Below are 25,703 nucleotides of genomic sequence, written 5' to 3'. Positions count from 1 at the left end.
AAAAAAAAAAAAAAAAAAACACAGGTGATTTTTATTAGCCAGCATCACCGGCAACCTAGATCACATAGTCACTAGTAATTTTTCTGAGGAGGAAATGCTTTAAGATTAGGTTATGGAGATAGTCTGATAGTTCTCAGGTAAGATAAGAAGACTGACTAGCATATCAGAATCTTCAAGCATTTTTGCTGCTCTCTACATTGGCATATGTAGTAAACCAAAGAGGTAAGATTGTAAAAGTGTTAATACTACTGAGGAACAACACACTCTTAAAAATAATGTTTTTTGGGCCTCCCTGGTGGCGCAAGTGGTTGAGAGTCCGCCTGCCGATGCAGGGGATACGGGTTCGTGCCCCGGTCTGGGAGGATCCCATATGCCGCGGAGCGGCTGGGCCCGTGAGCCATGGCCGCTGAGCCTGTGCGTCCGAAGCCTGCGCGTCCGGAGCCTGTGCTCCGCAACGGGGGAGGCCACAACAGTGAGAGGCCCGCATAAAAAAAAATAATGTTTTTTGCCTTAGAAAACAGTAGCTTTTGAAAAAGAACAGAATTTTGAAGTTGACAGTCCTCACATCAAATGACAAGAATGGATCTACCATATGATTTATATTAAAAGTAAGAAAATATCCATCTATCTTATACAGTACAAAAACTGGACATCAAAACACAAAATTTAAGAGAAATGTTCAGTATAACTATCTATAATTCATGCGGAAATGTGGTATCTGCTTATTTGGGGGAATAACTATGATCGCTGCTGTGTTCCCTAAAATGTGATGAATCTCCTGAACAAGTATGGCTCAGGGGCCAATTAAAAAAAAAAAAAAAAAACCACACAGAAAGAAGTTCTAAACATAGGTTCTCAGCTGTTAACTGTGATCAATTTTATTTCTAAGAGAAAAATTAAAATATCCTGCATACATATTTTAAAAGAGCTTATTTTATGTCAGGTATAATGAAAACCTGCTTTGTGAACTTTTTTAAGGTATGGTACAAAACATCTGTTGTAACTTCTGGCTATTAGACAGGAAAAATTTTTTATTTTTCTAGCTCTTGAGTTACTTTTTAAACCATGAGAAGGTATTTTAGGCATATTCATTAATTTTTCAATTTAGAACCAAAGCAATTTACAAAAATCTCAACAATACAAATTAACTATAAATTGAGCAAAAAAAGTAGAGAAAATCATGCCAATAGTAATTAATGAATTCTGAAAAGTACAGAATAATTGAAAGAACTATAGTTATATTACTTGAAAGTTCATATTACAACTAAAACAAATTAATAACAAGTGTTGCTGCTTAACATACTCTGCTGAATAGCCTGCTTTAAGACAGTCACTGTGATATAAACATTTATAAGACCTTAAAACTGTCTTTTCACTTGTTTGTTAGTAACAATTTCCTAGAATCATTTCCAAAGAAACCCTGTGTTGATAGATACTTCAACTGGGCCTTTAAATTCAACTTGAGCTTCATGGCTATTCAGGAAGCACTTGCCTATCTTCTAGGAACAAGACCCTCGCGTTCCTTGCCTTTCATCCTGGGCTACAACCACAGCCACAACTTCCCCAGGTCTGTATCCATGTCAACAGAGATTAACTGAAAAACTAATTTACATAATCAAGAAAACTCATTATAAATCTGTGATCACCAATATTAAATAAACACAATGCCCAATAATTCTGCTACATTTCTTCCAGTGTCTGCAACGAGTATCTCACACCTCTTCTTCAATTTTCTCTTGGATTAGTGACTCCCTTAGTTTTCCATTCTAGCCTCAGTCCTAAACTCCCTTCTCTTCTCTAGCTCATCTCATCTATTCCCTTTGTTCATACACAATAGCTATAAATCTCATCCACATACCATGAAAACTCCCAAAATGTTATCTCTACCCCAGACCAACTAAATCACTATCACTATCTCCATTTAGAATTATCACAGGCATCATAAAATGAGCATATTCAAAACAAATATGCCTCCACCTCCAAACCACTGCCTTTGTAAATATCACAACCATCCAGAAACCCAGAAACCTGAGAATCATCCTCAGTTTCCCCCCCCATTTTCCTCACATTACACATCCAATCCGTTAGTTAAAGCCCACCAATTTTCCCTCTAAAATATATCGTAAATCTGTCCACTTCTCTCCACATCTTTTACAAACGTAATCTAAGCTAACTTCAAACTCTTGTCTGAACTACTGAAATAGCCACTTAGACATCCACCTAAGAGATAGGTTTAGCACTAGTGTTGAGGAAAGTATTTCTAGAGGGAGAAGGAGATCAGTCTGGAATAAGGTGTAAGAGCATGAGCAACATAAAGAAGGCATCTATGCAGGGGAATGCCCCAGTGATGGGCAACTGATACAGAGAAGGGAAGTGATCAAATTAATAAATAAATTGAGGATAACGGGAGCCAGATATCTCACTGGACTGGAGTTGGAAACAGAAAAGAGAAAACTAGAATGAACCCTGTGGTGTTAGACTGGAACTGGGGGTATTGGTATGAACAGACTGATAGAAAGATAAAGATACATAAAGATGCTAATGTGTGTGCTGACCCCTCTGCCTAAAATGCTTTTCCCCAACTCTTCCCATGGCCGGTTCTTTGTCATCCTTCTGTCAGCCTAAATGTTACCTCCTCAGCTTCAGGCTTACCTTTCCTAACAACTCAAAACAGGACTCCTGCTTTTTGTCTTAATTTACTTTGACAATTTATATTTATATTTCATTTTTCGTTGCCCACTGTAACTCTCTCCTAAAAATCTGTAAGCTCCTCAGGAACAGAGATGTATTTCACACAGCACCCAACAGGGTTCTCTGCATATGGGAAGATACTCAAGTTTTATTTGTTGAATGAATGATACCAAGAAAAAGTAAGAACTTTTTGCTTATGGAAAGAGAAACCAAACAAAAAAGAATTCCATCAGCTCCCCTACTGATCTGCCTCTCCACCCCCCTGCCCAACCCCTCACTAATATGTCTCCACCCCTCCACACATGTGCCTTCATCCCAGCCCAACCCCCATCAGGTCTCCTTCCCCTGCCCCACACCTTCCCACAACACAAAAAAGTGAATCCATTTTTATCTCTCATTTCCCATAGAAAGCAAAACACCAAATCTAGACTCTAGTCTAAACTGCTCTCTTGAAGCCCAGAATTACAGACCCAACTGCCTCCTTTACTCATCTGTCATACCTAGAGATGTTTCAGGAACCACCAAACACAACCTGCCAAAACTAAACAAAGTTTCCCTATCAAAAACCATACTATTTATTCTCTAACCTGCCATCCAACCAGTCACTCAAGTAAAACTCATAAAATTCTTCCAAACTCCTGTTTCTAAAATACAAAAATCAACACCTAGTCTTGACAGTTCTACCTCCTAAATCTGTTTAATATCTTAATTGAATTCCAACTAGAATCTCTCACTCGACTTTCCAGATCCTCGTGGCCTTCAACAGGTCCCCTCTGCAAGAAACATTTATCCCCTTCTCCTCTTTTTCACTTGTATTCCTTTTTCAAGGAAACTTTTAAAATTAAATTTAAAAAATGTTAGGAACACTCAGGTCAGAGAGTACCTCCTCTAGGAAGCCTGCCTTAGACAAACCTCACCATGCGTTCTCAGTTATGTTCCTCTTGGGTGGTTTCAGAACATTCAGTGAAACCCATCTATCAGAAGCATCTGTCAAACTATATTTTCCCATTTATCTGTCTCATCCATGAAAACATGAGCTACTTGATAGCAAGGTCTGTGCCTTATCTATCTCTGTTCTCCTACAACCAAGTCCAGTACTTTTACCTAGTGGACACTCAAATATTTGATAAATGAATACATGAAAATAATTCCAGTTTTAAAAAATTCAGTTTAATAGAGAGAAATATAATTCAAGTAAGTAAAAATAAATATAACAAGTGCTATAATAAAAACCTGAAAGAAGTAGTTTCATTAAAAGTTTGGGGGGGGAGTTTAATATCCAAAGTATATAAACAGCTCATACAGCTCAACATCCAAATAAAAACCAACCTGATTGGGACTTCCCTGGTGGCACAGTGGTTAAGAATCCGCCTGCTAATGCAGGGGACATGGATTCGACCCTGGTCGGGGAAGATCCCACATGCCTCGGAGCAACTAAGCCCGAGTGCCACAACTACTGAGCCTGCGCTCTAGAGCCAGAGAGCCACAACTAATGAAGCCTGTATGCTGCAACTACTGAAGACTGCACGCCTAGAGCACGTGCTCCACAGCAAGAGAAGCCCCAGCTCGCTGCAATTAGAGAAAGCCCATGGGCAGCAATGAAGACCCAACGCAGCCAAAAATAATTAAAAAATTAAAAAAAAAACCCAACCTGATTAAAAATATGGGCAGAAGACCTGAATAGACATGTTTCCAAAGAGGACATGTAGATGGTCAACAGGCACATGACAAGATGCTCAACATCATTAATCATCAGAGAAATGCTAGTCAACCACAATGAGATATCACCTCACACCTGTTAGAATGGCTATCATCAAAAAGAACACAAATAACAAATGTTGGTGAGGATGTGGAGAGAAGGGGACCCTTGAACATTGTTGGTAGGAATGTAAATTAGTGCAGTCACTGTGGAAAACAGTATAAAGGTTTCTCAAAAATCTAAAACTAGAAATACCATGTAACCCAGCAATTTCCACACCTGGGTATATATGCAAAACAAAAACAAAAAAAGTAATTTGAAAAGATACATGTGCCCCCATGTTCACAGCAGCATTATTATTTTTTTTTTTTCCTGCGGTACGTGGGCCTCACACTGTTGTGGCCTCTCCCATAGCGGAGCACAGGCTCCAGAGGCGCAGGCCCAGCGGCCATGGCTCACGGGTCCAGCCGCTCCACGGCATGTGGGATCTTCCTGGACCGGGGCACGAACCCGTATCCCCTGCATCGGCAGGCGGACTCTCAACCACTGTGCCACCAGGGAAGCCCCACAGCAGCATTATTTACAACTGCCAAGATATGGAAGCAACTGAAGTGTCCATCAAGAGAAGAAAGGATAAAGAACATGTAATACACACACACACACACACACACACACACACACACACACACACACACACAATGGAATACTACTCACCATAAGAAAAGAATGAAATTTTGCCATTTGCAATAACATGGATGGACTTGCAGGGTATTATGCTAAGTGAAATAAGTCAGAGAAACACAAATGCTGTATTATATCATTTATACGTGGAATCTAAAAAATAAAACAAACTAGTAAATCTAACAAAAAAGAAAGAGACTCACAGATATAGAGAACAAATTAGTAGTTACCAGTTGGGAGAAGGAAGGGGGAAGGGGCAAGATAGGGATAGGGGATTAAGAGGTACAAACTACGATGTGTAACATAAATAAGCTACAAGGCTATATTGTACAGCACAGGGAATATAGCCAATATTTTATAGTAACTATAAATTGAGTATAATCTTTAAAATTGTGAATCCCTATGTTGTACACTTATAAATTATGTAATATTGCACATCAACTATACTTCAATTTAAAAAAAAAAAAACGGTGTGAGAGGGAAAGCTCAGCTCTGGGGATTTGGGGAAAGGAAGACCTCACAAAAAAAGGAAGAAGTTTGAGTTAAATCAAGGTATTCTCTGCCTTGAAGAGTTATTGCAAGAACTTGGGATAAAGTACATAAAATATAGTGTTTAGCACAAAAAAGATGCTCCATAAACCATAGGGTAGAAGTTTGCCAAGCAGACAAGCTTCTGTCTTCTAATTAAGGAGAACAGTATATGCAAAGGATGGAGGCTTGAAGAATTATATACTGTGGCAGATTGTATTTTCCAACGATATCCACATTATTTCCCATCCCACATATCCATAAATTCTTTTTTACAAGGTGACTTTGATACTCTTTCTACTGAGAGGGTCTATGTTCCCAGGCAGGTTTATGATTACAGTGAAAGTTATCACTTTGTGACTTCTAACATTAAGTCAATTCTACTGGATTCCCTTAGGACTCTTGCTCTTAGAACACAACCACCATGCTGTAAGGAAGCCCAACTGGCCACATGGCAAGGCCAGTAGATGTTCTAACAAATGCAACTAAAAGCCAGTATTCAAGTGCATGTGAGAGAACAAGTCATCAGATGATTCCAGTGCCTGGTCATCAAGTTTTTGTTATTTACAAGTAGGATCACACTACAAATACCATCCTATAACTTGCTCGTTTTTTAAATCAATATGTTGTGACCACCTTCCCACATTAATATGAACAGGTCTAGTTCAATCTTTCTAATGTCTACATAATAGCCAATATAATAACCATTTAGATGGTTTCCAGTTTTTTTACTACTTGAAGCAGTCCTGCAGTGAACAATATTGGAAGTATATCTTTGCACATCTGTACCAGTATTTATGAAGGAAAGATTTTGAGTATTTCTTTTATTTATTTATTTTAATTTAATTTAATTTTTTTGGGCTGCATTGGGTCTTCATTGCTGTGTGCGGGCTTTCTCTAGTTGCGGCGAGCGGGGGCTACTCTTCGTTGCGGTGCACGGGCTTCTCATTTTTGTGGCTTCTCTTTGCTGCAGAGCATGGGCTCTAGGCGCGCAGGCTTCAGTAGTTGTGGCACGTGGGCTCAATAGTTGTGACTCGCAGGCTCTAGAGCATGAGCTCAGTAGTTGTGGCGCACAGGCTTACTTGCTCTGCAGCATGCGGGATCTTCCCGGACCAAGGTTTGAACCCATGTCCCCTGCATTGGCAGGCAGATTCTTAACCACTGCGCCACCAGGGAAGTCTCTTCAGAAGTATTTCTGTGACGACATTTTTTGGTTTGACAGATATTATCAAACTGACTTCTAAAGAGGCTATACCACTGTATACTCCCATCAGAAGCATTTTAGAGTACCTATTACCCTACTCCTAGGCCACTAAAAATGATATTACCTTTACATTTGTGCTAAATTGACAAATATTTTTTTCTTTTTTCTTTTTTTTTTTTTTTTTTTTGCTGTACGCGGGCCTCTCACTGCTGTGGCCTCTCCCGTTGCGGAGCACAGGCTCCGGACACACAGGCTCCGCGGCCATGGCTCGCGGGCCCAGACGCTCCGCGGCATGTGGGATCTTCCGGGATCGGGGCACGAACCCGCGTCCCCTGCATTGGCAGGCGGACTCTCAACCACTGCGCCACCAGGGAAGCCCTGACAAATATTTTTAAAAAACTTTATTTCATAAAATTTGGCTGGCTGTGACAGAATTTAATAAACTTAAAAAGTGAAACACAGAATATTCAAACCTCCACCAAGAAAACAAAAATAATCTAAAGATGCATACATATACATATATACAGACAAATACTTCAGGATATACAAAATCTCTAATTAGAACAGCAAAATTCATAAATAACCCCCCCCAATTCAACACTCACATTTTATTTCTGTATTTGCAATACAGACTTTATTTCTGTATGAACATGTACTTAAGGCAGATAAAAAATAAATAAATTAATTAAACTACCAAACTGGGTATATATTAACATTATTTTAAAATTTCCATTCCGGGGGATTTCCCTGGTGGAACAGTGGTTGAGAGTCTGCCTGCCAATGCAGGGGACACGGGTTTGAGCCCTGGTCCAGGAAGATCCCGCACGCTGCAGAGCGGATAAGCCCGTGCACCACAACTACTGAGCCTACACTCAGAGCCCGCGAGCCACAACTACTGAAGCCTGCGTGCTTAGAGCCCGTGCTCCGCAACAAGAGAAGTCACTGCAATGAGAAGCCCGCGCACTGCAACTAAGAGTAGCCCCCACTCACTGCAACTAGAGAAAGCTCGCATGCAGCAATGAAGACCCAACGCAGCCAAAAATAAATAAAATAAATAAATTTATAAAATTTCCATTCCGACTTCTCTTAAAAGATAAAAATCAGGGGCTTCCCTGGTGGTGCAGTGGTTAAGAACCGCCTGCCAATGCAGGGGACATGGGTTCGAGCCCTGGTCCAGGAAGATCTCACATGCCGCAGAGCAACTAAGCCCATGCGCCACAACTACTGAGCCTGCGCTCTAGAGCCCATGAGCCACAACCACTGAAGCCCGTGCACCTAGAGCCCGTGCTTCGCAACAAGAGAAGCCACCGCCATGAGAAGCCCACACACCAAAACGAAGAGCAGCCCCCGCTCAACGCAACTAAAGAAAGCCCATGTGCAGCAATGATGACCCAATGCAGCCAAAAATAAATAAATACATACATAAATAAATTTATTAAAAAAATCAAAATTCACTAACCTACTCATTCATTCCTCCAGGGAATAAAAACTTGTAACATTATCTTCAATTAGATTCTCCTGCAATCAACTGTAAAGTTCAAAACAATCAAAAACCACAAGGTCAGCTACCAATAGCAGTTCCACTTTGAAATTACTCATGAGAAGGTAATTATATATGAACATATTTTGTCAAACTTCTAAAAACAATTAAATATTATTAATCCAAATAGATAAAGAAACCTTGGCTTCCCCTTACATGTAATTTTGAAGTCAGCAGTTCAAAAAACATACCAGGGCTTCCCTAGTGGCGCAGTGGTTGAGAGTCTGCCTGCCGATGCAGGGGACACAGGTTCGTACCCCGGTCCGGGAAGATCCCACATGCTGCAGAGCGGCTGGGCCCATGAGCCATGGCCACTGAGCCTGCACTCCTCAACGGGAGAGGTCACAGCAGTGAGAGGCCCACGTACCGCAAAAAAACAACAAAACCCCCCCAAAAAACCCCATACCATCAGGCAAAAATGCATGTACAAAGATGCTCATTGTTGCATAACCTATATATCTAATAACAAGGGTATAATTAAGCATATGACACATCCGTGTGGCAGATTATGCAGGTTTTTAAAAGCTGTTTACTAAGAACTAATGATACAAGTACATAAAGAAAAGGGGGACTTCCCTGGTGGTGCAGTAGTTAAGAATCACCGGCCAATGCTGGGGACACAGGTTTGAGCCCTGGTCTGGGAAGATTCCACATGCTGCGGAGCAACTAAGCCAATGTGACACAACTACTGAGCCTGTGTGACACAACTACTGAAGCCCACATGCCTAGAGCCCGTGCTCTGCAACAAGAGAAGCCACTGCAATGAGAAGCCCATGCACCACAGCAAAGAGTAGTCCCGCTTGCCACAACTAGAGAAAGCCCACACACAGCAATGAAGACCCAACACAGCCAAAAATAAATAAATTAATTAATTAATAAATTAAAGAAAAAGGGAAAAATATATCCATTATGGTGTTTATCATATAAAAATATGCAAAGAAACTAGAGCAAAAAGTTAAAATGGCTTATTTCTAGATGGTGCAATTATAATTTTCATTGTCTAGATTTCTGACTTTTCTAAATTTCTGAAACAAACCTATTTCATAACTCCCAAAAATAAACTTAAAATCTGTTAACCGAAGTAAGCTAGACAACAGCAGATGGATTGGGGAAGGAAGTCAAAACGTAATGACCCATGATGGAAGTGAGTTTCAAGGGCTTTTTTCCTTTCCTCCTTTCTTTTCCAGCTTTGATCCCTGGACAGGCCAACTCCCAAAACCATGTAGCAGGGGGGTACAAAAGGACCCTGAGAGGACCAAGAAAAGGGGCCTCTGTGAGCCAGAGGGTATGAAGAGAAATTCCTGGGGTATCTTCCTCCCAGCCTGGCCTCAAGGCCAGACCCAGGTGACAGCCCCAAACAAAACTCTGAGTGATACATGCACAGTGCAGTAGAGGTGGCACAAGCATCTAAGGCCCTGGGAGAACTGGGAACTAAGAAAAGGAGCCCCTATAGCCAAAAGAGCATGAAAGGAATCATGCTATTTTTTTTCCCTGTCTTTTCTCTTACTACTTTCACACTGAGGGCAGTCCCAGTCCCAGAAAGTATATGACAGCACGAGGGGGTTGAAGGATGGGTGGGGAGTGGGGGAAATGTGGTTAAAACTTCAAGAGATCCCCAGTTTTCTAGCTAGAACACTAGTAAAAAGGGTTCCTGGTAGCTGAAAGATGTGGGGGAAATCTCAGAGAAAAAAGAGCTAGAAAAATGATCCCTGACACAAGTTCTGAGCTCACCTCTTAATTGTATATATGGAAGACAAAGATAAAAAATAGCAAACACACGGGCCTCCCTGGTGGCGCAGTGGTTGAGAGTCCGCCTGCCGATGCAGGGGATGCGGGTTCGTGCCCCGGTCTGGGAGGATCCCATATGCCGCGGAGCGGCTGGGCCCGTGAGCCATGGCCGCTGGGCCTGCGCATCCGGAGCCTGTGCTCCGCAACGGGAGAGGCCACAACAGTGAGAGGCCCGCATACCGCAAAAAGAAAAAAAAAAAAAAAAAAAACAGCAAACACTTTGACAACTGCACTATGACATAATCCACCACCCAAGTCCCAGACTAAACTCTGAGTGACACATGCACAAAGTAGACCCAAACATCATAACAAAGGCTTTGAAACCACTGACATTGGAACCACCACCCACAGAGAGCAAGACAGAGCTTGCAGTCTAAATTTAACCAGGTTAACTGCATGCAAAAGAAAACAACAAAATCAACATTCTCCAGAGGATTTTTATAAAACCCAGAGTCTCACAATATAATATTCCAAATGTCTAGGATAAAATCCAAAACAACCTGAAACACACAAAAAATCAATACAATATAATCTATCCAATTCAAGAAAGAAGACAGTCAACACATATAAGCCTGAGACAACCTAGTTGTTAAAATTATCAGAGAGGACTCTAAATCAGCTATTATAACTATACTCCGTGAGCATTCTTGAAATGATTGGAAACAGAAGTCTTCAACAGAAAAATACGAAGTATGAAAGGAATCAAATGAAAATTTTAGAAATGAAAGAAGAGTCTGTGGGGAAAAGAATACTTCACTGGATGGGCTCAAGAGCAGAATGAAGATGACAGATAAAGAGTGTGTGAATCTGAAAACAGATCGACAAAAATTATCCAGTCTGAAGAACACAGGGGAAAAAACTGGGGGGGAAAAGGGGAACAGAGTCTTAGGGATCTGAGGGAGCATATCAAAAAGTAACATTTGTGCCACTGGAGTCCCAGAATGAGAAAAAAATTGGTACAGAATACAGATTTGAAGAAGCTTTCTGTACTTGGTGAAAGACATACAGATTCAAGAAAGTCATTAAACCTGAAATAAGACAAATTCAAAGACAACCATGTACAGACAAATCACAATCAAACTGCAAAAAATCAAAGGTAGAGAAAAAAAGATCTTGAAAGCAGAAAGAAGAAAAACAACACAAAGAAACAAAGATTAGAATGAATGCAGATTTCTCATCAGAAACCACAAAAGCCAGAAGATAGCGGAACATCTTTAAAATGCTGAAAAAAACTGGCACCACACAATTAATTCTATATCCAGCAAAAATATCTTCACAGCATGAAAGTAAAATAGACATTCTCAGATGAAGGAAAACTAAGAGAACTCACCACCAAAAGACTTCTAAAAGAAATGCTAAAGAGAGTTCTTCAAGATGAAAGGAAATGACACCAGAGAGGTACATGGAACTTCAGGAATGAAGGAAGAACAACAGAAATGATAAATATCTGGGTAAATATAATAGATTATTTTCCCCCTATTAAACTGCTGAAAGCAAAAATTACAACATTGTATCTTGAGGTTTTCAACATATGTAGACAATACATATGACAACTATAACACAGGGATAAAGTAATCTACATGGTTGTAAGCCTTCATCATTTCACTTTAAATGGTTAAATGTTAACTCTGAGTTAACTGCAATCCCTAGAGCAACCACTAAAAAATACAAAGAGACAGAGTCAAAAAAACTATAGGTAAATTAAAATAGAATGCTACAAAAATATTCAAGTAATTCAAAAGGCAGGAAAGAAAAAACAAAGACACACAAAAAGAAACAGAACAACAAAAGAGCCAAATAAAATGTTAGACACATATGTAAACATACCAAAAACTACATTAAATGTAAGTGGTCTAAACTCACCAATTAGAAACAAAGATTGTCAGGCTGGATTAAAAAACACAAGCCAACCGCATACTGTCTACAAGAAACTCACGCTACAGACTGGCTAAAACAAAAAAGTGGAAAAAGATATAGCAAACAAACACTATCAAAAGAAAAGCTGGGGTAGCTATATTTATGTCAAAGTACACTTCAGAACAAGGAAAATTATCAGAGATAAATAGGGATATTACATAACGATAGAAGGGTCGCTTTATAAAGAAAACTTAACAATCTTAAAGACATCTAACAGGGCTTCAAAATACATGAAGCAAAAATGGAGAGAACTGAAGCTAAATAGATAAATCGATAACTATACTGGAGACTTCAACACGCCTCTCTCAGTAACTTATAAAACAGACGGAAAATCAACAAGGATATAGACTGAACAACACTGTCAATCAACTTGACCTAATTTGACACTTGTAGAACATTCTACCCAACAACAGAAGAATATATATTCTTCTCAAGTGCATATGGTCCATTTACCAAAAATAGACCATACTGTGGGCCATAAAACAAACCTTAATAAATCTAAAATAACAAATAATATTAAGTGTGTCCTCTGACCACAATAATAACACAAAAATATCTGGGAAATTCCCAAATATTTGAAAATTAAGCAACATACTTCTATATAACCCAAGGGTAAAAAAGAAAGTTCCAAAGAAAATTTTAAAATATTTTGAACCAAGTGAAAATGAATATAGAACATCAATGAAAACATAAAAGAAAAATTTATAGTATTAAATTCTTATATTAAGAAGGGTCTCAAATCTCAGCTTCTACCTAAGAAACTAGAAAAAAAGAGCAAATTAAACCCCAAATCAGCCCAGAAGGAAATAATAAAGAGCAGAAATCAATGAAACTTAAAACAGAAAAATAGAAAAAAGGAATGAAACCAAAAGCCGATTCTTTGAAAAAATTAATAAAATTGATAAATCTCCAGCCAGATTGACCAAATTATAAGAATTACCAATATCAGGATGAAAAAGAGAATTATCATTTACAGACAGTTCTGGGTGTACTCTGATGCTTTTGCAAAAATGTTCCTATAAAAGGGTTTCATCTTCAAGGAATTCATGGAAAAGACTCTGACAAGTACAGGTTTCTGGTAACTGACTACACTGCTGAACTGAATGAATAAGCATTTTCAGAACTCTAATGGAAAACTGATGAATTCATAAAAATGCTAACAAAAGATCGAGATGAAAAAAAAATTAATTACATGGGACTGAGAGAACTGATGAGGGATGATTATAATTTTTGTGACTTTCTGTTTGAATAAAAGAAAAAAAAATCCCACAAGGACTCAGAGGCAAAAAATATACAAATCAATTTTCACTGCAAAGTAAAGGAGCTGTTACAGTGGAGGATTACTGGACTGAATGTCAATATTATGACATAGTATGAGTATGTTTCGTGTTTGGTAATTGCAATCACTGTTGCTTTTGTTGTGGTCATCCATTTACAATGCTTGCTGTCAGTTTATTTATCTCTTGTAAAGATAAAATACAGTGTGTGTATGTGTGTGTGTGTGTGTGTGTGTGTGTGTGTGTGTGTAAAAAAAAGAAAAAGAGAATTATCACTGCAGACCATATAAACATTCAAAGGATAAAAAAGCATACTACAAACAACATTATGCCCATAAATTTTAATTTATATTAAATAGACCAATTCCTTGAAAGACATACTACAATTCACTCAAGAAAAATTAAGTAACCTGAGCAGTCCTCTATTACAGAAATTGAATTCAGTAAAAACCTTCAAACACAAACTTCCCTGGTAGCACAGTGGTTAAGAATCCACCTGCCAATGCAGGGGACACAGGTTTGATCCCTGGCCCTGGAAGATCCCACATGCTGCAGAGCAACTAAGCCTGTGTGCCACAACTACTGAGCCTGCGCGCCACAACTACTGAGCCCGCGTGCCACAACTATTGAAGCCCACACGCCTAGAGCCCACGCTCTGCAACAGGAGAAGCCACCGGAATGAGAAGCCCATGTACCACCATGAACAGTGGCCCTCGCTCGCTGCAACTAGTGAAAGCCCACACGTGGCAATGAAGACCCAATGCAGCCAAAAATAAATAAATTTTTTAAATAAATAAATTAATTAATTTAAAAAACCCTTCAAACATATCAATTTATTCTCTTATGGATTGTGCTTTTGGTGTTTAAGAATATCTGCTTAACCTAGGGTCACAAATGATTTCTCTTAGGTTTTCTTCTAGAGGTTTTATAGTTTTAGGTTTTATGTTTAGGTCTATGACTCCTTTTGAACTTATTTTTGTATATGGTGTGGGGTATAGGTAAAGGTTATTTTTTTTCTTTTTTGCATATAGATACCCAGTTGTTCCAGCAGCATAAAAAAATATTCTTTTTCCACTTAACTGTCTTTGCACCTTTGTTGAAATAAGTTGTCTAGGTATGTGTGAGTCTATTTCTGAACTCTCTATTTCATTGATCCATTTACCTTTATACCAATACTACACTGTTTTGACTACTGCAGCTGCATAATAAGAACTGAAATACAGTAGTATTAGTCCTCCAACCTTATACTTTATGTTTTGGCTAGCTAGGTCCTTTGCATTTTCAAATGAATTTTGAAATCAGTTCATCAGTTTCTACATCTTGTCAGATTTACCTGTAAGAACTGCAAAAGAAATAAAAACTCAAATTTACACAGAAATCTGTATGCTAATGTTTATAGCAACTTTGGTTGTAATCACCAAAACTAGAAAAACCCAAATGTCTTTCAAGAGGTGAATGGATAAACCATCTGCAGGACATCCATAAAATGAAATACTACTTAGCAATTAAAGGGACAGCACTGTTATACACACATAGATGACTCTCAAATGTAATATACTAAAAGAAAACTCAACAGGCTACACACTGTATATATGATTCCATTTATATGACATTCTGGAAAAGTCAAAACTATAGCAACAGAGAAAAGACCACTGGTTGCCAGGCACTGGGGTTGGGGGAGGGTTTAACTTCAAAGGGAGAACTCTGAAGAATTTGGGGGAATGAGGGAACTGTTCTGAATTTTAGTGGCGGTAGTTACACAACTGTATGCGTTTGCCAAAATCCATATGTAATTTAAATAAATTTAAGACAAAATTAAAAAGCACACATACAATAATCACAGTCCTCCCTGAATAGTGCTAAAAGAACACATCTATGGCACAAATAGATGCATCACAATTAAAGGGTTATTAAAACTTTTAAACTTGCTAAATATTTACCTCTTACATCATAGGTAGAAATTATTTTTACATATTAAACCCAGTACTATACTATAACACCAATTTATAGACCCCAAGGTGTCCTAATTAGTAAACTTTAAGATCACTCAATCTCTACAGAACTACTGTCAGATCAGTCAACCACACAAATGAGATTTAGTAGAATGTTCAGATGAATCCAATTTAAGCAATAGTTTCCAAAATGCTACCTGCAATGATGAAAGAATCTTTCCCTAATGGAAGCAGAGATAAGTAACTTAAAACAAGAGCAAAAAAAGTTTCATGAGGTTACAAAGAGAAAGAATTTCCCTTAGGAACTGTAATCGTTTCTATACTATTACTACCATATGCTTTTTCCAGACTATATGACTTGGACCAAGATTTCAGAAGATTTACAATACAAAGAAATTTAACTTTTTTTAGATAAAGGAAGTTATCTACAGTGGTGATATTTTACTGAATATAGTCCCTAAATTGAGCACTTCATTTACTAAAAAAAAAAACAACTAAACATTTTAACTGTAAAAGATTAATAAATTTTGTTTCTTGAAGATAATAAATAACATCTTTTGATCCATTTTACCTTTTATTCCATTCTTGCCCCTGCCCCCAGCCTTGACTCTGTATTGCTTAACTTACAATAACTCTTGGCATACAGTTAAAAATTACAGCCTTCCCTCTCAAAGAAAAAGGAGTAAGTCAAATTCCAATATGTAGACTTGTTTTTCTCCAATTAAAATACACACACAAAACTGACAACTCGTTCAACAAATATTTATCGAATACCTTTTGTTTTGTTTGTTTGGCTTTGGGTTTTTTTGGCCGCACTCTGCGGCATGTGGGATCTTAGTTCTCCAACCAGGGATCGAACCTACCGTGTCCCCTGCCGTGGAAGCGTGGAGTCTTAACTACTGGACCGCCAGGGAAGTCCCTTACTGAATGCCTTTTGGTGCCAAGTACTGTGCTAAGTGTTGGGGGTAGGATACAAAGATGAGAATGACAGTGCTGGGCTCTGAGGCATTAAAAGATCTAATGACATGGTCAACAAGTACTATGCAAAGTATACATATATATTGCTGCAAACTAGAAGAGTGTTTTGTTTTTTACGTTTTTAAGGTGACAGACACTTTGAAAACAAAATGAAAGCTCACTGAAGCTCATTATCTATGAGCCCCCTAGAGCACTGACAAAGCATGCTTCTCATCTTCCAGCACTTCTCTCTGCTGTCCACTGAAAAGCACATATACAGCTGCTCTGTTTACAGAAATTCACTTATCTAACTTTTCAGGATTATATGTGTTTGATACAATGAACATTCTCTGTGCAGGGAAGACTTGGCTACAGGACTGATCAAAAAAAAAGTAATTTCACTTCCCTATTACTCTGCCACTGGGTAGAAGAAAATATGGAAAAGGCAGGTACAATAATGGAAGTGGGTAGAGAAAACATCAATACATATTGATGCGATCACTGTTTCTCCTTTAGAGAAGAACACGATGCTCTTCCTCCAGCAGACTCCTCAACCAGTTTGACTCCAAAAGTACTTTCTAGGGCCTCTCTGGTGGCGCAGTGGTTGAGAGTCCGCCTGCCGATGCAGGGGATACGGGTTCGTGCCCCGGTCTGGGAGGATCCCATATGCCGCGGAGCGGCTGGGCCCGTGAGCCATGGCCGCTGGGCCTGCGCGTCCGGAGCCTGTGCTCCGCAACGGGAGAGGCCACAACAGTGAGAGGCCCGCATACCGCAAAAAAAAAAAAAAAAAAAAAAAAAAAAAAAAAAAAGTACTTTCTATAAGCATTTTAAGGACTATGGGAAACAGGCACAATATAAAGAATTTCTTCAATTTGTTCAATATCTGGATATTAGCTACTGTACACCAGCAGTATGTTAGCAATGGAAAAACAAAAGTAATAGTAGTATGTATGCGTGAGATGCAGCAGAGGTCTTTGAAGGCATTTAAATTTTATTCACTAGGTAAAGAACACAAAAGATTTTGTAAAGAGGAATAATACAGTCAAATCAGTATTTTTAGACCATAGTCAATTATACCTCAATAAAGACCATAAAAATATTTTAAGACTGTAACTCTGCATATAGTTAGCTTATAGGCGGAGATATCTGCTATGAAGCCACTAGCACTGCAGGAACATAATCATCTCCCCATACCAATCCTAGATATTACCATTCTTTTCAATCTCCTACTTCAGGGAGAAAACAGACATCATCAGACAGAAATCCCTTCAACTTTTTACCATCAAACCTAAAACATCTCCCTCTTTCCTGTGTTACAACAAGGAACACACTACCGTAAATCTATCTCTCCACCAGTGGACCAGAGCTTTGATACTCAAGGTGGGATTTTCCAACTAACAACTTCAGCATTATCTGAGAGCATACTAGGAATGCAGAATATCAGGCACCACACCATACCAACTGAATCAGAATTTGCAATGTTAACAGTATCTCCAGGTGATTCACATTATGCACATTACTCTCAGTTTCTCAGAATACTATGAATTATCCATTCTCTCTCCTAACTTTTTTTTTCTCTCTCTTTGACCTCTAAAAGAAAAAGCCCCACACTCCTATTCCAATACAACTTCTCAAAAATTTTTCCACACTCCCTGTCTCCATTTCTTTTTTCAACTCATTCAAATCTGGCCCTCAAGCCACTCCACTCAGCTCTCATTAAGATCAATGATCTTGGGACTTCCCTGGTGGCACAGTGGTTAAGAATCCACCTGCCGATGCAGGGGACACGGGTTCAAGCCCTGGTCTGGGAAGATCCCACATGCCGCGGAGCAACTAAACCCGTACACCACAAGTACTGAGTCTGCGCTCTAGAGCCTGTGCTCCACAACGAGAAGCCACCGCAAAGAGAAGCCCGCACACTGCAACGAAGTGTGGCCCCTGCTCACCGCAACTAGAGAAAGCCTGTACGCAGCAATGAAGACCCAACGCAGCCAAAAATAAATAAATAAAACAAATAAATGTATTAAAAAAAAAAAAGATCAATGATCTTGGGAATGTTCCTAAATCCAAAGGACACCTTTTAGTCTTCACCCTACTTGACCTCTCACCAGTATTCAACATAATTGTTCTTCTTTAATCACTCTCTTCCCTGCGTTGACGTGCACTAATGATGCAAAAGCAATGGTGGATAAAACTGCTGGTGCTCTAGCATGAATCAAGGCAGCGGCACTAAACTGTACCACTAGTAATGGTATGGTATTCTTCACTGCCAAGCTCTAGCATGGGGGGAAAATTAGTTATTTTACTAAACCTCAACCCTTGAATACATATCTTTTTAATATCCTACTTAAGGAAATGGCAAGTAAGCATAAAGCACTCTGCCTTAGGAAGAGTACTTGTACAACTGTTGGAGAGCTGAACTAGCCACTTTTTTTCATGCAACATCATTTTTACTTGAAATAACTTCAGGCAAATTGTGGTTATTCAGACTTGGATATCTGGCAAACATTTTCTCAAAAATTAACCAAGTAAGCCTTTCACTTCAAGGAAAAACAACTGATAGTATTTGTTGCCAATGATAACATTCAAGCTTTCAAGCAAAAATCACAACTTGTACCTGCCACAAGGAGCCTGACAGAGCGTCCCAATATTTAAAGACCTTTCTGATGAGATTGGTAGTCATAATAACAAATGTGAGTTTGTGATACTGTAGAATGACATATGGCAACATTAGGAATATCTGTATAACTCAGTAGACCAATACTTTTCACATGACCAGTGCATGATCTTTCAAACTTAAACATGGGTTTAAAAAAACCCACTCAGGGACTTCCCTGGTAGTCCAGTGGCTAAGGCTCCGTGCTCCCAATGCAGGGGGCTTGGGTTCGATCCCTGGTCAGGGAACTAGATCCCACATGCCGCAACTAAAGATCCTGCGTGCCACAACTAAGACCTGGCACAGCCAAAAGAATAAATAAATATTAAAAAAAAAAACCCACTCAAAGTACCAGAGAGACCAACAGATTTTAATGTACAAGAGTATGACAAGTTCACTGATATTTCAGAACCCACATTATAACTAACCCTTCAGAAACTATCACTTGCCTATATACTACTATGCATAAAATAGATAGCTAATGAGAAACTACTGTATAGCACAGGGAACTCTACTCAATGCTCTGTGGTGACCCAAATGGGAAGGAAATCCAAAAAGGAGGGGACATATAGCTGACTCACTCTGCTGTACAGCAGAAACTAACACAACTTTGTAAAGCAACTATACTCCAATAAAAATTAATTAAAACAAAAAGAAACTACACTCCCCCCCAGTTTAGGTATGATATCAAAGAAGAATATCCATAATTACACACAAAAAATCATTACAACATTCCTCCCTTTTCCAGCTACATCTATGGGGCGATGGGTTTTTTTTCATATATTTCAGTCAAAACAGCACAATGCAACACAATAAATGCAAAGCAGATATGAGAATCTAGCCACAACCACACTCATGATCTCAGCCCCTCAAAACATGGGAGTTCCTTGGCAGTCCAGTGGTTAGGACTTGGCGCTTTCACTTCAGGGGCCCAGGTTCAATCCCTGGTTGGGGAACTAAGATTCCACAAGCCATGAGGCGTGGCCAAAAAAAACGAAAAAGCAAAAACCAAACACAAAAACATGGTCCTCTTCCAGTGTTCTCTCTCACTGAACGGCATCATCATCCATTGTAACCTGAATCATCCATGGTACCTCCATGCAATGAAGAGTAGCCCTCGCTCACCGCAACCAGAGAAAGCCCATGCACAGCAACGAAGACCCAACGCAGCCAAAAATAAAATAAATTTATAAAGTAAAAAAATTTTTAAATAAATAAAAATTTCCTTTAAAATTGTTTCAATATAATAACACTTCTAAAAAATGCCATTACAAACACCTCTACTATATGTTACTACTTAATGGAAGACATGATAGTTGATTTGACTGGTAGGTATGACTTACTTTTTAAAATACCAAAAGTAATTCTCAGGTCAATGAAAACCCTCTAATGAAATCTATGAATGTTCCAAACCTATTTCACTTTTCTATGAATCTGACCAAAACAAGTGTTAACAGAGCAGCAAAATTATTATGTTCTCAAAGTTTGCCAATAACAATAAGTACTTGAAATAAAGGAGTCACTAACAGACTGTGATATGGGAACTTTGTTCATAAGGATTTTTATCATAATAGTACTGTCTCAATGGGATTTACAACTAAGAATTATTAACTATTCATTTATTAATTCATCTTCATTAATCATTCAAAAATGAAGACGATTAAAAATGCTTTGTCAATTTAGTAATTCAGCCTTTATTCTCACCTCAAAGAAATTAAGATAATTATACCAAATTTTATGTCAACATCTCAAACATTTTCTACTAATTACTTCAAAACGGCATTAGAACAAATATAGAAGCATCTGAGTTTTCATTTACTTATCACCGGAATTCAAAATTGTAAATATAAATGTAAAATAAACAATGAAAACCAAACGTGTTCAGCATTCAGAAGAACAGTTAATCTAACTGGGCAAGTATCACATAAGAGGAAAAACATGGCATTATGGTCAGTCTAGTACTGATTCCTTTACATTTTTGCACAAATTCTACACAACCTCTGAATAAAACTGCTTAAACTCTCCAAACATCAAAGTCTGTTTCTATTATTCCGAAAAGTATGCCATATGGTTAACATCCAATTTATACCCTCTCCAAACTGAAATTTACAAAGCAATGATTTGCTTAACAAAGTACAGGGAAATTCCCTGAAGGTCCAGTGGTTAGGACTCAGCACTTTCACTGCAGTAGCCTGGGTTCAGTCCCTGGTGGGGGAACTAAGATCCCACAAGCCATGTGGCAGTGCCCCACCCCCACCCGCCCCCCAAAAAGGTACAGTGTCCTAAGACTTAACACCAATGAAGAAAGGGCAGTTGGGAACATATGTTCATTATCATCTGCATTTTCATGTCAATTTAAGCCAATTACTTGATACAGAAATAGCCACCTTTAAAGAAGTATTTGTATTCTCCCAGCTCATAACATGTTTTGAAATTGAATCAATCAAGCTATGGGTTAAAATCAGTATTCCCTACTAATTCCTATTCATTCAATAAACATGCATTTGTGTCATCACAATTATCATTACGGGAGTTAGTTCACCTACCAATTTTTATTTCTCAGAAAAGTGTACATGGAAAACTGCAAGAACTTTTTAAAAGATAGTTTTAAAACTCACTAAACAAAATTCTACACAAACTGAAATCAGCAAATGTTTGAAAACATGTTATGTAGATGTCCCTACAGCAACCCCAAAGGAAGATGATGAAGGGATGTACTTACGTTTCAAAACAACGATCCACGTTGTCAGACATCAAAAGCAGCATGCATAGCTGTTCAAGGGCTATTAGTTGCATGTCCCTTTCATCTCCCTGTCCCATCTGTAGCCATTCCAGCAATGTATCTGGATCCACGTCTGCCATGGTTTTTTAAAAGCTTCTTTGCTCAAATTTAAAAAGTAAAGGCAAAAGGTCCTCTAAATGTCCAGGACTGATCAGCGTGGGTTTAAAATTTTTTTCTTTTACATCGGCTAGAGCCAAATTTTCGTGGTGTCTTCCTAGGAATTAGAAAAGACTCATAAGTATGTTTCGATAGAGAGCTTAATGCAGTTTTTCAACTCTCCTTATTCCTCGGGTTTAACTTCATACACTGTACTAAATAAAAACCAGTTTTGCACAAGAGTATAAGCTGATTAGGTTGCTGCTTAACTGGAAACCAGAGCCGTCTTTGTCAAAGACAATCAAACAAGCTTCGGATCCCACTACTGCTTATCACTAACGTCTGCGCCAAAAGGCAAACAACACCTTACTAAAAAGGTTCTTTTTTTTTTTCCCAGCAAACTTCTTTCCCCTTCCTCCACCCAAAACCGATCTTCTGATAAGGGTTAGATTCAGTATTTTAAGAAGACTAAGCACTTTGAGCCAATTCCCCCCCCCCAATTAAGTTTCTACTTTAAAATTACCTCCAATTTCATAAATTCTGCTGACTTCTCAATTTATTTACTGCTCTTCTTAAGATGTCCAACTACAAATGATAATTAGATACAAGATCTATCTATGAATAAAGACTTGATTAGGAATTTTGGCAGTCTTGACAACTGTTCTTAAAAGTTTAAAAAGAAATGCTAAAAGTAAGTGCAATGGACTAACACGTTACGGATCAGAACATAGGCCAATCTACGGTCCTCCTTCCCCAGTCCCACAGAATGGGGCAGTTAGTTAAAAACGACAGCAGCAACAACATCGGAGAAGCAGCCCCAATAAGCATTACAAAAGCTCGTAAGCGCCCTGACGGAAGGACAGCTTTGGGTCCCACGTAACCCAGCTGCAGGTGTATAAATCCAGCGGCAGGTCCCGTTGGGCACCCAATGGCGGCGATCTGCAGGGATGACCCAACACTCCGGGCCCAGCCGACTCCGCACCGGGAGGCGCAGGCACCGCGCTCCGGTTTTCCGGCACCAAACCCGGCTAAGTTAGGTACCTGTGTCGAGGAGGAGGGGAAGTTTTGGAGGAGGAGCAGCAAGCCTCTCTGCCTGAGAGGAGGCCGCCGGGGCGGGCAGGGCGATGGGTCTCCCGGGAGCGGCGCCCGTAACTCCGAGGCCCGGCGGGACGTCCCTGGCCAGGCCGGGCGGCGAACCTTTCTCAAGGACAAGGGGGGCCAACCATGGGCTCCGGCTCGGAGAAGCCGGGTCCCTACGCGGGCAGGGCCGGGGGAGGGGAACAAAGGGGCTAAGCGGGTGAGTCGGCGGCAGCCCCGCCGACCTCACCAGGGTCCGGGGTCTCGCTCCCGGCCCGCCGCCGTGCATCCCAGATGCCGGCACCACGCCTGGCCTTTCCGACCGCCCAAGGCGCTCCCGCCTCTCCTTCCCTCAAGCTCTTACCCGGGCCTGTCGTCCCAAACCGCCCCGGTCCAGCTCCAAGCAGGCCGCGGGCAGAGCAAGGCCCGGCCGCGGCCCTCGAGTTCCCAGGAAGCTGCAGGCCGCGCAGGTCGAGCCGGGCAGACTGCACAGGAAAAGCCGCGTCTCGTCCCTCCCCTTCCTCCGCCGGGACCTGGTGACAGGGAAGAGAGAGGTTCCCCAGACCGGCGGCCGCCAGCTCACGTCCCGCCTCCGGCACGCGTCTCCTCAGGCCCTGCAGCTCAGAGCCCCGCGCAGTGCTACCGGCGGCGGCGGCTGGGGGATGCAGCGTCCATCGCGATCCGGGAGGGGGATGGGTGGAGGGTCGGGTGAGAGCCGGGCGGAGAAACTGCGGAGGGCAACCGTGCGCCGCGGAGGCGGAGCAAATATGCTCTCCCCGCTCAACCCTGCCGGCCGCCACGTGGGGCGCTGCGGAGACCAGTCGGCCCACAACGCTGGGGCGCCTGGCCGGGGCGCCGGGCGACCGGACGCGTCGTCGCCGCTACCGGGGCCTCAGACTCCTTCGGCCTCGTCGGCTGTCGCTTATCTGTCGTACGCCCTGCGCCTTCACGCTTCGCTGTCAATCCGAGCGCACTCCCAGCACCCCGCGCACACGGGTGCACGCACGCTCAGCGTGTTTTGCACGGAGTGTACACACTTGACGTGCTCCTGCTGAAGGCCCCGACGCCGCCCGTCAAAGCTGCGGCCCAGGCGACCTCCGCCACGAGCTTCCCCTCCTCTCGGCTGGTCATCCCTCCTCGCGCACGGAAGTGCGTCGGGGGAGGAAAAGCGCCTCCCTTCGGTAGGCAAACCGCCCGGCAGTTCACCAGAAAGGAAAACTTTCACTACCACCCTGGGAGGTAAATATTGTCGAGTATCCTCTCCATTGTACAGTTGAGAGCACTGCGGCTCCCAAAAGCGTGAATCAGGCCCAGTGGCGTCCCCAGTAGAAGCAGCTCCTCGAGTGTGCTTTTGAGTTCTTCCTCTGCGTTGTAGTCTCCAATATGTCCATTGTTATTACCTTCAAACGTTTTATTTCACACGCGTTGAAAACAAAATATGCCTGCTTATGGGATGGGCTTGTAGACATTTAGGATGCAATTAATTGGAAATATGAATATAGCTTTTTTTTAAATCAAGAAATGAATCCATTCGTTTGTGAGATAAGTAAACCCATGCCCCGTACACCAACTGTACTATCACTTTTTCATCTTTTAAACGAAAATGAGTATTACATGATAGTATTTGAGTCGTGTTCCTTTAAGCAATCAGAGAAGCTGCTACATATGCTTGAAGAGCTAGTATTTTGGAAATTACAGATTTGCACCTCAGATATCTATAGGTACATGTCCCATTGTAGCAGGTAAGGATTCCCAGGTCTCCTGTTAGTAGGTCAAATTAAGAGAAAAGAGTGGAGGATTCCACTATCTTGTCCCAAGTACAGCACATGAGAATAATTACTTGCGAGCTATGAATGTGACTTGGAGCTGCCAGGAAAATCTTCAAGGAGGAAGTGGCATTCCTTTTGGACTTGAAGAATGGGTAGAATGTGAACACTTCAAGAAAGGAATAAGAATACAGGCAAAGCCTGATCTGTTCTGAAACAAAGGAAAGAGGACCTGTGCCCCAAGCAAAAACCAGCATTAAGCAATGATATAGAAGATAGGAGCTAAAGTAAGCAGGAACTTAAATGTGTGGGATGCAGAATTTAAGCTGAGGAAACTAACAAGTTCTGGACTAGAACATTGACTGGAAAAATTATAAAAGTCTTACAAAGATGTATAGGGCAAGAGTGTCCAGAATGGCTAAAAGGAGCTACCTAGACAAGGAGATTAACTGGGAGATTGCTAAAATCCTACAGTAGTGGAGAGAGAAAGGGCCTAGTTTTTGGCAATAAGAATGGAGAAGAAATCTTTAAAATACTTTTTTTAAAGATAGATCAGAATTTAAATAATTATGTAAAGGTATAGTTTCCTTTATTCCCTCACCATCTCTATTTATACCACCCACTTCCTACCTGGAAAATTAATGGCTGTAATATACTTTAAAGAAACCTTATCCAAAAATGCTGACCTTTTTTGTGATTTTATTATTGAATCATTTTTTAATTGAAATGAGATCCCAGAAAAAGAGCATTAAAGGAAAGGAATAAAGCCCTGCAGAAAACAGGAGACCCAGATGAAGGCAACTGACCATACTTGAATATATGTCCCAAGAAACCAGGATATATTTACATGTTAATATTTCACCTTGATGTCAAAATCTAAGAATAATGAACTTTAAGAATTGCTATGTGCCAGGCAGTGTAAGGTACAGTGAATAAGTCACAGATCTCATCTTCAATAAACTACAAAAGTCTAGAGGAAGGTAGATGTATTCACATCCACTGTGTCTGGCTCCATGGTCATACTTATCACATAATATTGTCAGGTACACTGGGACCATCAAGGAGGTAATGATATCTTGGAGGTCTTCAAAA

General features: G+C 40.4%; 1 protein-coding gene across 5 annotated transcripts in view; it reads right to left on the bottom strand.

The window, feature by feature from the left end:
• Positions 1 to 23,976, bottom strand: part of HECTD1 (HECT domain E3 ubiquitin protein ligase 1) — a 90,877-nt gene extending 66,901 nt beyond the window's left edge. For 3 of the 5 annotated variants that reach the window (XM_060096338.1, XM_060096341.1, XM_060096342.1), the window contains exons 1-2: positions 23,210 to 23,976; positions 21,613 to 21,886 (exon numbers count right to left, since the gene is read on the bottom strand). In XM_060096338.1, the coding sequence (XP_059952321.1) occupies positions 21,613 to 21,752 (140 nt within the window). In that variant the 5' untranslated portion in view covers positions 21,753 to 21,886; positions 23,210 to 23,976. Of the gene's footprint in view, positions 1 to 21,612; positions 21,887 to 22,291; positions 22,354 to 23,209 lie in introns of all 5 variants that reach the window. The other 2 variants (XM_060096339.1, XM_060096340.1) reach the window with 2 other exon arrangements.
• Between the last annotated feature and the right edge of the window lie 1,727 nt (positions 23,977 to 25,703).

Source organism: Mesoplodon densirostris, chromosome 4, assembly GCF_025265405.1.
Source record: "Mesoplodon densirostris isolate mMesDen1 chromosome 4, mMesDen1 primary haplotype, whole genome shotgun sequence".
NCBI lineage: Eukaryota > Metazoa > Chordata > Mammalia > Artiodactyla > Ziphiidae > Mesoplodon > Mesoplodon densirostris.
Note: the sequence above shows the minus strand (reverse complement) of the source record. Positions and strands in the feature narration are given on the sequence as shown.